This window comes from Triturus cristatus, chromosome 4_2 (assembly GCF_964204655.1).
Source record: "Triturus cristatus chromosome 4_2, aTriCri1.1, whole genome shotgun sequence".
NCBI lineage: Eukaryota > Metazoa > Chordata > Amphibia > Caudata > Salamandridae > Triturus > Triturus cristatus.
Window position 1 is genome coordinate 700,632,571 of NC_140586.1, and position 14,588 is coordinate 700,647,158.

General features: G+C 44.9%; 1 protein-coding gene across 6 annotated transcripts in view; it reads right to left on the minus strand.

Annotated features, from left to right (window-relative positions):
* Window positions 1–4,153: 4,153 nt before the first annotated feature.
* TMEM61 (transmembrane protein 61) overlaps window positions 4,154–14,588 on the minus strand; it is a 42,489-nt gene continuing 32,054 nt past the window's right edge. For all 6 annotated transcript variants that reach the window (XM_085602530.1, XM_085602528.1, XM_085602527.1 and 3 more), the window contains 2 exons: window positions 7,972–8,585; window positions 4,154–4,903 (listed from right to left, as the gene is read on the minus strand). In XM_085602530.1, coding sequence (XP_085458656.1) covers window positions 4,603–4,903; window positions 7,972–8,327 — 657 coding nt within the window. In that variant the 5' untranslated portion in view covers window positions 8,328–8,585 and the 3' untranslated portion in view covers window positions 4,154–4,602. The remainder of the gene's footprint in view (window positions 4,904–7,971; window positions 8,586–14,588) is intronic.

Here is a 14,588-nt window from a genome sequence, read left to right on the forward strand (position 1 = left end):
TCTCGCCAGACCAGCGCATGCGCTGGGTCAAGCGAGACCTAAAAAAGAGCAGTCTGTGTCTGTCTTCTCAGACAATCTCAACTAACATAAAAATGTGACAAAGTCCCTTAGTTCGATTGGGTCACAGGTTTGGTCATGGCTTGCCTCTATGGTAGACACCACAGAATTTGTTTGAAACCATAAGCCGAATGGTACCCACTCAGAGCGGCCTCCGACTATTTGTGGTGTTGGGTTAACACAGAACACCTGAGTTATGTTAATTCGGCTGACGTAAAGGAAGCCATTGATGGAGTGTGATTATTTAAGAGGATTTTGTTCAATCAATTCCTGCAAGTGCTTCTGCATTTGACATGTTATGGTGCCTTTAAGAACTTTTATCTTACTTACAACTATCGGCAGCGACCCACATGGATGTGATAAAGACTACCAGTCCCAGGAATCATTGCGTAACAAATCACTTGAAGCGCATTATGTTAATAAATTGGGATGTGACTGGTGGTTAACATTTTGCCTATTTTTGTCTCAACTGCCCAGGAAGAAGAGCGTGTGCCCGAAACGCGTTGGCAGAGACCAGAAAGTGCGTGTCATGCAGGAGAGCTTGTGGTGTGTCAGCGGAGTTATCCTGCGAGTGCAGCTCAAGAAACGGCAACTTTGACTTTTGAGATATATATATATATATATATATATATACATATTCTTCGTTCCAACGTCTGTTTGTAAAAATTTAACACAGACTCCAGCACGCTCGGGTTGCTCAAACAAGTGTTTATTATGGCCACAGAGGTGTAGGTGACGCGTTTCAATCGCCTAAGCGGTCTTTTTCAAACCATCTATATATATGGTCTTAATATGGACAGAGTCCTCCAAGGACTGGAGGACTCCATTCGTTTCTGGGTGCACCTGCTGCTTTCGGTAATGGGTAGAGTCGCACTGAGCAAAATGGTTGTGTTAACCTGCAGTCTTTATGCTCTCCTAAATGCCATGTATGGAAATCCAGTAGCTACCTTCCATAAATGTAACAGTCTTCTAGTGTCCCTAGTGTGGGCAGGTAGGCGCAGCAGAGTTAAACTAGTTATTCTGAAGCTTAACACAGACCTAGGAGGACTGGGACTGCCAGACCTAGGGCTGTATTATTTTGCGGGTCTTTTGAAATATGCTGTCCACTGGTGTTCCAATGGCCTGAATATGGAGAAAAATATCCTATGCACACGGTGAGCTTAAATAGATCTTCCACAGTGCCTTATGTTAGGGGCAGGTATTCTGAAAAACCATCCCTTTATTGTCCGACAGGTGGCGGTGGCCTATGTACATACAGTTACGCAGGTGTTGCATCGGGCCCCCTATGCTAGGATCTTGCCCCTGTGTTGGCTGAAGCCCATTCGTGAGATCCAATCTGTTATGGATCTGATGCAATCATTTGCAAGTGACTGTAATACCGCTGGCAATCTGTACCTTAATGGAGCGTTCCTTACGATGGCGGAGCATCAAGATGTGTTTGACCTTCATCAAGGCCAATTCATCCATTATTTTAAGGTTTCCCGGACAATCCGCTAAATCTGGATGGATTTCCCCACTGAACCAGTGGAATCTCAGATGTTACAGATCATACTAGACCCTGAGTCACCACGGGGCTTAATATCACGCATTTACAAAGCTCTTAAGGGGGATCGACATCTCGATGTGTCATGGGTTCAGGACCGATGAACAGAGGCTCTGCCGGAGCCTCTCACAAAAAGGCACCTGGTAGAGAGCATTTGCTCAAGTTAAGAAAGTGACCAGTAATGCGAGGTTCAAAATCACACAGTTTTACAGTTTTACAATTTACATCAGGTCTGCCTTACCTCACAGCGATTGCATAGGGTCAATGGAGCTTCTTCTGATGCATGCCTCCGCTGAGGATTAGCCCCAGCATCCTCTTTTCATATGACATGGGACTGCAGCAAATTACAAGGGATTTGGGAGAAGATCTTGAGGACATTAAGAGTTGTCACGCGGGTGCCAGTGGAGACCTCGGTCGCTCATTGTTTGCTTGGAGTACTACCGACGCCCCGGTGGGGAGGCCGGATGAACCATAGGTTCGCCCTCCTGGGATTGGTCCTGACCAAGCGATGGGTGGCCATCCACTGGATACAGCCTGTGCCCCTGGCAAGCAGCAAATGGTTGGCATTTTGCAAGAATGGGGTGTGGCGAGGAGAGACGGTTGTGGGCAGTGCGTACCAATAAGCATGCTGAGCAAGATCTGGAATTGTGGGATAACATGCTGGATAGCCTGTTGGAAGTAGATTTACCAAATGCTCCCTCCCCACCTCCTTTCGCTTCCAGAGACCCAGAAAGAGAGACATCCAGCTCGAGGAGGAGTTTGAATGCTGTGTCCGAAGCTGAACCTAGATGAGTCAACCCCCCTCTCCCACAACGCGTCCCTCTGTTCCACCATGCCCCAAGCTCAATCCCGTAATATATCCCTCCTTCCCCCCCTTCCCCCCGCTGCTGTTTCGTTTTAGCACAGGATGCATACTGTTGTTCTTCTACTAAGTACTGGCTATACTTCATAATTGGGCAATTGATCTTACTGTAATTGCGCTGAGTGATGTACATGCCACGTTGTAACTCTGGGTGTCTTTCTTACACCAGTGATATTCCAACGTGCATTACCTATGTGCTTATTATGAATAAAAACAAGTTAAAATAAAGTCAACAAATTAGGGTTCAAAATATTTCCTAGTCATTTCAAATAACGGGGATAAATGACTAGGGATTAGAGTGGATGAAGAAAATAATCTGTACGATAAAAATTCAAAATAAAGTTTAAAAATGGAGTGTAGAAAAAGTTGTGATATAATAAACATGGGTTTTTATCTTAAGGCAGAACGCAGGACTAATAGTCGCTTAATAGGTTATTGACTTGCAAATAGATGTTTTGCACACCATGGTGTCCAGTGGATTAGTAGTACATTAATGCCAGAAATATGTCTGTGACTGTTCATCGTTTTGAGATTCATCATCATTTTTTCAAGTGTGCTGTGACCACACGCTTGAGTTTTTGGAAGGCTTTCCTGGTGGACAGTGTCACTGAACAGAGTGGTTATGTGGGGTCATTTTGAGAAGGCCCCTCTAGTGACCCTTAATTTACCAAAATTGGTGGGTAGCCTTATTTTCTAAAACTTGGCAGGATCCTGCATTCAGACTGGTATGAGCTCAAGGATTGCTTGTCACAGCTGATTTACACCTTAGGGTTTGGTTGAATTGCTGTTACCATGTTTGCTCTAATTGTTTTTATTAGGAAAGGGTGAATCATGAGATTAATTAAGAATGTAGTAGAGAGTCTTGTGGGCAAGAGTACTGGAGATCAATTGCTTGTACATGCGGAACAGTTGGGTGGATGAGTTTATCGTGTCTGCAGTACGATATTAGCAGTGAGCCTTAGTGGCCCGATGCATGCACCAATGTAACCTCAAAGTGAATTTTCAGCCATTTGGTTCTACAGAAATTGAGATTTGGTCGAGCGCCAATAAAGAGTCCTTCTCTATTGCTTTAGTTGGTGAATGTCTTTGGTGATTTTTCCTTCCTGCTGCCTGATCTTGTGTCTAGAGGTCACCAGGCATGTAGTGAGACGAAGATCAGCTAATCAAATGACTGGGTAACTTGTCTTCAGGTGGGTAAGGATTTCTGTGGGTGATGCCATGGTAAGGCCGACAAATAGTGGTGCAGCCCCCATCTGCCGTGCAGATCTCACAAATGTTTATTTATTGTCAGCAGGGTCAAATGTTTAAGGATGCAGATTACCTACAGGTCCTATACAAATTAGCTTCCCTGCAGTTGCTGTATATTGCATATTATCTCCCAGTTATTGCACGTTGGTCGCTACTGTACTTATGTAAGTAGTGTTTGGCTGTGCACAACACTGACTGCAATGCAGCAGGATGTTAATCTTTCACGTTATTTTTATAACCCTTTTTTTCTGTCGCAGATAACATTCCATTTATCATTTTAGAGGAAGTGCGCATAAGCAGATATGACAGCCGTGGAATATTGCTCACTCCCAGAACGCTGAGAAAATAAACATTTCACTGACAGATCCAGGAAGATGAAGGATCACGGTTCAAAGCTGAGAAGAACATTTTGTTACAAACAGAAGGTGGATCCCTGCCAATCATTAGGTTAAGTGGTCTATGTTTATTGCATCATCAATGTCTGTGAGATGAGATAAAGTTAGTATACACTTGTCTGTGCCTTTGAAGAAGTATTTCCAATAGTGGAATCAAGAAGGCAGTTCCGGGTCCGATGACTGAAAAGACACATCACATAGCAGGAAAAAATCAATTTTATGACCATAGTTTAATTGCCCCAATAAAAAAGTTACTAAAGAATAAGTTACAGAAAAATACAATTAAATCCACCTGATTCTCACCACACTCAGAATTTTTGAATGCATCCCTGATTGGTCAACTAGCTAGGCTGGGGTTCACATTCCTATTAGAAGGCAGCTTATAACATTTTAACTTGCACATTCCATATTTATTAATCATAGTAAAACAGTTAGCCTGTTGGTAAAGCTCCAGTTAGTCCTTGAAATATCTTTCTTTTCACAGATAGATCCACAGGTCACGTCACAAGATCATTGATCTTTTCGTAACTAGGAGGTGGGGTGACAATCATGCCCGTGTGATCATCTCCATGGTCCAGCTGCTGGTGTGGCCAATGATGTAGGTTTCTCAGAAGGGCACTGTCTGATAGGCTGCGTTTGTGACTCCCCGGGCGCCAGTCATTCTCAGTAAGTGTTTCGTAAAGGGGCGGGAGGTTCTCCAGGTTCACAAAATGGTTGGGTGGGAAAAGTTGAGCATTGTCAGAAGGGCTGAAGCTTGTTGCCTCTTCGTAAGTTGGTATAGTGTTGGTTCCAGCATTGCTGAAATAGACAAAGAAAATCTGAAGTTAAAGTCTGAATATCAACCTTCTTCCTTACAATAGAGACGAATTCCCAAAGACTCACTACTTTCTACCCCTTGTAGTCTGATTGAAGGTGTTAGGAAGTGTTCAAGTCAGGCTAATAAGAATGATATACTACAAAGGTCTACTAGCAAAGAGAGTACACCGATAACAATGCTGCAGTGCATACAGTGCAGTGTGAGTGCAGTTGCTGAGTGCTATACTATGTTTTATGATTTGTTCAAGGAGAAATGTTTGTCACAGAATTTTTTTTTTCTGCAGCCATGTTCACTGACCATCACTCATACATTATCGTATGTATTATTCAAGAAATACACAAATACATGTTAGGACATTAAAGCCCAAATTTGCAACACTTTGCGTCGGGTTTGCATTCGTTTTCTAACGCAAAGTGTTCCGGTGGGATTTACAATCCAACGTGAATCGCGATTTCGCTTGATTGTAAACCAAAGTAACGCAATATTGTGCAATGCATAAAGCCGATAAAGCAGAGTCTCTGAGGAAGACTGATACCACAGTGTAGTGTTTGCTCCTCGCAGGGGGCACTGTCTTCACGACTCTGCTGCTACAGACAGCCTTCGCTGTTAACAAGGTATGGAGTGCATCTCTTCTCCCCAAGAAGGTCTAGAGTGCAAGTTGCTCTGCCTTCCATACTCTCTAAGTGTAGCGCATAGAAGTAGGCATTAGGGTGTCAGGTTTTAGATGACTACTAAACATTCTAGAAATGTTCATTTTATTCTTGTTGTTTATATCTTGTCTTCTTGCTGTTTTTCATAATATTCTATGTAGTTATTTCAGTTATACTGAGAAACAAATTGTTCCTGCAGTAATAAATACTTTTTACTTAAAACTGTTCATTCTTCTTAGTGCAGTGATATTGTGACTAGCGAAATAGCCCTGGCCTGGTACTGTTATCACGGTGCCCTCAGTCCCTTCATAGGGATTGTAAGTAACCCAAAAGCAATAACTCTATTTCAATAACACATTGAGTAGTGTTCTGCAAGGCTACAATAACCTGTCTGTCACATGCATCATTGCGTTGAACCAAGCTCACTTGTGTCAGCCGTGGGTGGGAAAGCAAGCCTTGTAGAGCTAGGCCAAAGTTGTAGCTCACGCAACAAGATGGTTGATGCTATGTTTAGCCAACTGTGTTGGGTGTGCTCAGAACGCAGTGTTGAAAGGCTGACCTTCAGATCTCACTGCAAACATCATTCTCCATAGAAAGCACTTGCTTCAGCTCCAGTGTTACTAGTTTTTAACAGAATTCCTGTTACTGCCCTTCTCTAATTGAGGTCAATAGTCTTATTCTATAATGATGTCCTTATAAGTCCCTCCGCACTGTAATCTTCCACAACGCTGGTGGTGGCACACTTCTCAAATAACACAAGTAGTCTTCTTCTCTTAGTATTACCACAATCAGATGTTTATTGTATCTTGGCCCAAAAGCACTACAATAAGTGTGCACTGCATGGTGCCAAAGTATCAACTATAAATCTATAAGGGGCAGACCTTTGCATACATTATTTGTAACATTTGCATCAAAGGGCCCTTATTGTGGGAAGGAGGCTTTTAACACAAATATAGAAATCCCCGGCTGCCTGCCACAAGCTCTGGTTAAGAAACTTGCACCAGACTGAGGTCTATGGAATGAAGAGGGTGAATGTATATCACCCAGGGATGGATAATATCTTGCACAGCTACGTCATCTTTAGGATAGTGCAAGAAGGGATGACCCCAGTTGGGGAATTTGACCCTTTACAAATGTAGCCCCGGGGTTGGCCGGTCCAGAGTCTGGAAGCTCCTCCGGGAACTTCAGTTGCCATTAGGGGGTAACTCGGTGCACCCAGATAAAGCAGCCAGTACCACTGCAGCTCTTGCTGGCCTCTATGCAGCATCACTGTGAGTCACATGTGTGGCAGGATTCTGCTAACACTAGGTGTGAAGAACACAGAAGAATTGCCTCTACGGCGTCTGCACTTGAGCATAGCACACAGTTTTACGAACAAAGCTTTACGATGGAAAATAGTTTCCTATGGTGCATCAAGTCCAATGCATACAATGTTTACATAGTTAAATTAAGGATTATGCATTTACTGCACTGCAAATGCATATATTGGCTTACTTACAGATCTTCCTACAGCATGAGCACATCCTTCTGAAACGTCGACTATATACGTCGACTATATATCGAAGTTTATTGAACAGTATTAAAAAATATTTGTACATAGATCACGAATTTTGATTTTCGCACCTGCATCTCATGAATAGTGATACCAATCTTCACCCCTAGCTCTAAGCATTAAGACCTTCAAGGTTAAATTTGATGGTAGCATTCGAACAATCCTCATTTTAGATGGAGAGTTACTGGCATAGTCTGACTCGACGACATAGTAATATCTCCATAGATATCCCCTAAATCCATGAAGAAGCGGAAGTAGTGTAATATGGAACAATGCTGTTTTGAATCAACTGTGGTTGAGCTTTTCTGGGGACACAACTACCGATCAGAAAACTGAAAATAGTGAATAGAATGCCCACTAATCGAAAAATTCACAGATTAAACTGCATTGTATTAAATATTGAGGATTCCACATGCTTTTCTCGACATCGGACAGTCGTGGGCATGGAGTAAGGGTAGCCAGTGGCAGCAGCTGCTACCAGTGACAGTGCCCTCAGTACCCATGGTCATATAATTGGGAAAATAAAGTACACAGTGCTGCATAAGTCCAGTTTACCTTCTGGCTTTGCTTCTCCTTACCTTTGCTTCCCCTTACCTTACCTCCTTACCTGTGAGCAGCAAATGAGAGGCTGCTGAGGGGCCAAGAGTGAAACAAGGAGTCTTTCCTGTGAAGTCACCAGGGAACAAAGCGGGTGTGATGCCACCTACTCTACCCCTGGCCTTTGGTGAATCGACACCAAAGGAGACATTGGTATAAAAGTAAGAACAGTTTAAAAAGAATATCCACCAACATTAGTAATAGAGACGTGTTGATATTTGGAATGGTCCGGTGGTGTCTCTCCACTAACCTGTTTGCCAGTTTTTCACTGAGTTCCCTGCTGATGTAATGCAGCTCTCGAGGGAGGTGATACTGATATCTTTGCCTCACTGTACGGGAGTTTTCTTTCACTGACCACAGGAGCCCAAAAAGAAGGAGGAGCCCCCCAAATCCGCAACAGAAGAAGCTGACAGACCTGAGAAGAGAGTTGGAGGCGGTATGGGCTGCTGGGGTCACGGGTACGCCCTCCCTCTCAGGTTCTGCCCGAGAGGAATTACTGGCCAGGAGGGCCGTCTCTCCATCACTCCACCAGGCAAAGCATAGGGTTCCAGTTACCAGAAGGACAGTCCCAGTGATGGTGACTCCGTGCCGAAAAGATGACGTCATTGTGAGCCTACTTCTTCCAAAAGCCTAACTATGAGACATGGGCACATGCAGCTGGGCTGGCATCATGCTGAGATGAGAAGGATGTATTGGCAGAAGGTCATCGTGTACTCAAGATTCTTCTCCAGAGTAGCCAACGAATGCCGTCGCCCAAAATTGAGAGGATTCTTGGGTCACCACCATCCTCAGCCTTGGGTCACTACCATCCTCAGCCTCCTGTGCTCTTGGCAGAAATGTTCACATTCCCAAGCTTTAATCTTTCTGGAAAAAGGAAACCAGTTGTTAGATTGAAAGAGGTTCAAAATATCCATTTATTGATTTTGCTAGTCATCATAGCACAGTTGTGCATTGCTCATATGATGAACAAAGGTGTTCCTGTAGGGAGTCCTACTGAACTCAATGAAAGTCAACATATCTGGGCCGTTTTAACACAACACTGTGCTTTTATTATTCAGTTCAGTAATACTTACATTTTACTTTTGCATCTTTTACCAAACATTTGGCGAATAACAGCTAACCTAAGCAAAATATGACTTTAATTTTTATTCACTCACAATGTATTGTTTAATGTCTGGGCTCTAACTACACACCAGCATCTGGAAAAGTCTGAGAACCAGAGAGAAGCAGATCAAGGGAAATCAAATATGGAGCACATCTTATATCTGGATCAGGCCACCACGCTCAGAGCTGTGATGCAAGCCATGTGCCCACCTGTGGCATCTTGCTATGTGTGTCATGTCACCTTCCACATATCTTTTGTTGATCTCTCAGTTTACCTTCCTGATTTATGGAGTTCTGTTAGTGGTACCTGATTCAGAGAGATCTGGGCTAAGCTATTGTCAATACCTTCACTGCTGCTGAGGCCTTTGCAATTTGCAAAGTCGCAGCTCCTGCAACTGCTGCCAACAAGAGTCTGTTAAAGCGGCACCCACTCACCATTCCACCAGCCTAAAACTAAATACTTCTCAGCATGCCCGTGCAGCCATCTCTCTGGTCTCAATCCAATATCCTGGAGTGGTATCGGGAATACAATCCAGACCCCCTGCCCACCCTCTTAAATACTACTACTCCGGTCCTCACATCCACTACTCTGGTCTACGATCCAAACCTTTGGAGATGTACTGGTAGCAAAAGCAACATCCCATTCACCATATAAATACTTTCGGTCGGACCACAAAACATTTATACTGGCACTGTTACATGCCACTTGACGGTAAGTAAGGCAGTGCTTGGTGCAAATACATTTTACATTATTACGAAAGCAGAGTTGTAGTGGTAGCAATGTGTGACAAAAATATTTATACATATCTGTTCTGTTGTATTTCACTGTGCTGGTTATGTGTTGTGCTTTTTATGCTGCTGTGTTTTTGTGCTTCATTATTGTTTTGTGTGTTGTTGTCTTGTACTGTGATTTTCTATTGCTTTCTGTTTTGATTGATTTGCTGTGCCCCTTTATGATTTTCGGTGTTATTTTGCTTTGTTTTATATTATTGTGTTGAGTTATGTTGCGCTCTGTAATAATTTGAGAGAAGTCATCAAATGCTGCTACATTTGAAGCCAAACGCAGCACATTCCTTAAATGTCCCTGGGACAAACAATCATTTACCATTATCTAAGTTAGTAAAACACCACTGCTTCAGCACTTCAACTGCTTAAGGCACCAGTTAGGCTAAAACGATGGCAAACATGTCTTAAATTAGCACTCCCAGGACTCACATTTAGTGATACAGCCCTTTTTCTATTGTCCTCCCTCCCACCCTCTACTATGGTCTTCAATCTTTTGCACTGAAGATATTTTGACAACACAAGCCGTGCACCAACAACCATGCTAAAAACAGCTCCCTATGCCCTAACATCCACTGCTCTGGTATCTAGGCCAGTACTGTGGAGCCATACTGGGGACACCAGCCACACACAAACCCATAGGCACTGCAGCACCTTCAAAATAAACCATGCTGAAATTCAGAAGGTGAATGAGCAATGAAGATGCCTTCAAATGTTGTATTTAGGGGCGTTTGAAGACAAAGGTGAAATGTCAGGCTATGTCTTCTGACAAATTGCTCCTTATTACTTTACCAAGAAGATCGGTGTTTACTGGTGGCCAAGCGTGAAGCAATGTGGCATATTGATCTTGAGCTCCTGCTTAAGCTGGTGAGTCAGCCCATATCTGGCACGAGCCTGAGCAGGGAAAGGATGTCGGGGTCCTGGTAGATACCCCTGGGAGCCCAAGGAGTGATTTTCTGTCGTGGGGCCCCGGGTACCGCCGCTCCATAGTGGAACAAACTCACTGTGGAAGCAGCTAGGGCCCATATTGGGAGTGGCAGAGGTGTAGCTCCGGTAGCCGAGTCGGACACCGAGCCTGGGCTGAACAAGGTGCTGAATAGTGCGATGGGGCAGCAGACTGTCGAGGCCGTGCTGGTCAAGGAGCCATCGTGTGGTTAACCTGGCCCAGCCTATGAGACCAGGGCACCCATTGAACTGTAAATGAGGAGCCGGAACCCAAAGCGGCTGGAAACGCGGAGATGGTGGCCCGAGACCTAGGAGAGGGAGACGTTGTGGCGCAGGCCCTGCAAAGCAGTGATCGGTGCGATGGCACAAGGAGAGGCCTCAGAGGATAGCGGCAGAGAAGAGAGCAGCCCACCTTGGCAGCGTGGCCATCAGAGCACAGAAATCATGAAAGAATACCCTTATCCGGCTGCACAGGAACAGAAGCCTCAGCTAACTGCTCGTAATGTTTCATTGTATTTCCCTACCTAGGAGTGCAGTATGGTGGGGGTGGCCTAAAGAGGGGCCCTGAGTGAGGGCTGGAATGGACTGTTGTGCCCCGGCTACCGACCGGCTGGCTGCTTCTGAAATTAACCAAATACTGGCCTGGTCTGGATTGGGCCAGTATTCCATTCTGGAAGGCGGTGCCGGCCCACTAGGGAATGACGGACCCCCTTGGTGAGGGACTAAGAGACCGTTGTGGATCCTGTGATACACCCTATGAGCTCGTCCTGAGATGCTGATGGACTGGGACACGATGGTATGTGACAAACATCAGAAGGTGTCAGCTTCTCACAAACTTGAGAAGTATATGTTTCACACTCCGGTATTGGGTGATGATCAAGTGCATGGAGACTTTCCGGGGGTAGCGGCGGAAGTCCCCCCAGAGTTGTCCCTGAGAGACTTACTGTTGAGGGAGACCATGAGCCGCCTGCATGCCCGTGCTGAGGGGAACAACCTTTACAACGCAACTTTTACAACGCACTACCATTACAACGCATTTTTTACAACGCATAATCCATTACAACGCATGACATTACAACGCATGACACTACAACGCATTTTTAAAAACTACCTTTATAACGCATTCCATTACAACGCATACTACCATTACAACGCATACCATTACAACGCATAATATTACACTATACTATCCAACACTTACCCTACTGATGCACCCCCTGGAGTTAGAATAGTAATTTTTACCCCTAAACTATCCAACACTTACCCTACTGTTGCACCCCCTGGAGTTAGAATAGTAATTTTTACCCCTACACTATCCAACACTTACCCTACTGTTGCACCCCCTGGAGTTAGAATAGTAATTTTTACCCCTACACTATCCAACACTTACCCTACTGTTGCACCCCCTGGAGTTAGAATAGTAATTTTTACCCCTACACTATCCAACACTTACCCTACTGTTGCACCCCCTGGAGTTAGAATAGTAATTTTTACCCCTACACTATCCAACACTTACCCTACTGTTGCACCCCCTGGAGTTAGAATAGTAATTTTTACCCCTACACTATCCAACACTTACCCTACTGATGCACCCCCTGGAGTTAGAATAGTAATTTTTACCCCTATACTATCCAACACTTACCCTACTGATGCACCCCCTGGAGTTAGAATAGTAATTTTTACCCCTATACTATCCAACACTTACCCTACTGATGCACCCCCTGGAGTTAGAATAGTAATTTTTACCCCTATACTATCCAACACTTACCCTACTGATGCACCCCCTGGAGTTAGAATAGTAATTTTTACACCTATACTATCCAACACTTACCCTACTGATGCACCCCCTGGAGTTAGAATAGTAATTTTTACCCCTACACTATCCAACACTTACCCTACTGTTGCACCCCCTGGAGTTAGAATAGTAATTTTTACCCCTACACTATCCAACACTTACCCTACTGTTGCACCCCCTGGAGTTAGAATAGTAATTTTTACCCCTACACTATCCAACACTTACCCTACTGTTGCACCCCCTGGAGTTAGAATAGTAATTTTTACCCCTATACTATCTAATACTTACCTTAAATGTAATTTAATATTATGCGTTGTAATGGTATGCGTTGTAAAGGTAGTATGCGTTGTAATGGTAATGCGTTGTAAAGGTATTTTTTAAAAATGCGTTGTAGTGTCCTGCGTTGTAATGTCATGCGTTGTAATGGATTATGCGTTGGAAAAAATGCGTTGTAAGTGCATGCGTTGTAAAAGTGTGCGTTGTAACGTCATACATCCCCGTGCTGAGGATGCGGAGAGGAGGTCCAGAACGAATAATGTGCAATTGGTGGGCGTACCTGAGAAAGTGGAGGTCCAGAAAGTAGAAAAAGTTGTGGAATATCTGCTCTGGTCCTTTCACCAACCACAGCAGCTGTCTAGGCAATTTCTAGTAGGCTGATCCAGGGCTGGGAGTGACACCTAGGCCTGAAGCGAGACCATGAATGATCATTGCGAGACTTTTGAACTATTGAGACTGGAAAGCAGCGATCCTGCATGCCTTCTGACTGAATCGGCCCCTTTGGGTGGAGACCATCATGGGCATGATCTTTCCAGGTTTCACCCAGGAGGAGCAGGTACAGCGCAGAACATATGATAAGGGAAAAGCAGAGCTGCGGAAATGGATTCTACCATACATGATATTCTTCCCTGCAAAGCCTAAAGTACTGGCAGAAGTGAAAGCCTGTGTGTTTACACCCCCAGTGAAGTGTGTGAATGTTTTGATTGCTGGAGGCCAGTGGTCAGAAGAGGGGGTGGAAAAGAGACACTTGGCCAAGATCCGATCAGAGGCACCCAGTCCCCGGTGGTCGACATTATGGACCGGCAGCGGCGGTCGAGGACGGAAAATCCCAGGCTGGCAACCTAGAGACAGACACATAAGGCTCCTCCCCAGAGGGGAGACAAATGGGCTGACTGACCGGAGATGGGAGACGTTTTGTTGGTGGTACACAGACCCAGCACACTAACACACACAAGGGTCAGATGGTGCACAGTATTGTTATTAGTTGACTTGTAGTTTATAGGGAATTGGTGACAGACACCTCGAGCTTTGGGGGGTGGGTAGTTTCGAACCAACCGCATGAGGTAGTAGGGTGGGGAGAGTCAGTGACGGTCTCCCTTGAGCACCTAAAAGAGCAATATGAGATGTCAGAGTCTCAAAGAATCTGATACCTGCAGATCAGACATGTACTTAGTAGGAGCACTGGACACATTGGGACAGTAGAGAAAGAAACTCCACTAGAATATAGGCTGCTAGGGACCCCACTTAACCGCCGTGTGCTGTCCATTGTTTACTCAATGTGATTGATTAACAGCATGAAGCCACAGAATGGGCTGAAGGACAGATGGGAATGGGACATGGTTGTCATTGAGGATGCGGACTGGCCTGAGGCATGCAGATACCTGAGGGAAGTGGCAATCCATGTGGGGGTACACCTCTTCCAGCTCAAAAAATTCTACACAGGGCATGGGTAGACTCCCTATCGACAGATGCTTGAGGGGCTGTGGGCAGAAAGGGCCCCTGGTGCATACATTGGACTGCACAAGACTGGGGGCGTACTGACAGACTATCCAGGGACATCTGGGAACGGTAGAGGGAGATCCAATTGATCTATCGCACGATTGGTGTGCTTGGGTATCTGGGGGGAACAGACACCGTAACAATACTCCCTTCTGTTTTGCAATATTGTACTGGCAGTGGCTAAGAGAGCTATTATACAGACTTGGAGCGTAGGGAAGCCACCGAGCTCAACAAGATGGGCACAAAACAAGGACTGATGTACGCTATCAGAAAGATAAGTGTATCAATCACGGGCTGGCTGAGGAAGTTTGATAAGTGTGGGGTCCGTGGTTGGAGTTGAGAGAGTAGGGGGTGTTCAGAAGCTGGATGGCTGGTCACCTGGACAGACGGGGGAGGCATGGTTCAGGGTAAGGGGGTTGGGGCAAGCAAAGTAATTACTTCCTGCTGTTTATGGGTCATTTATG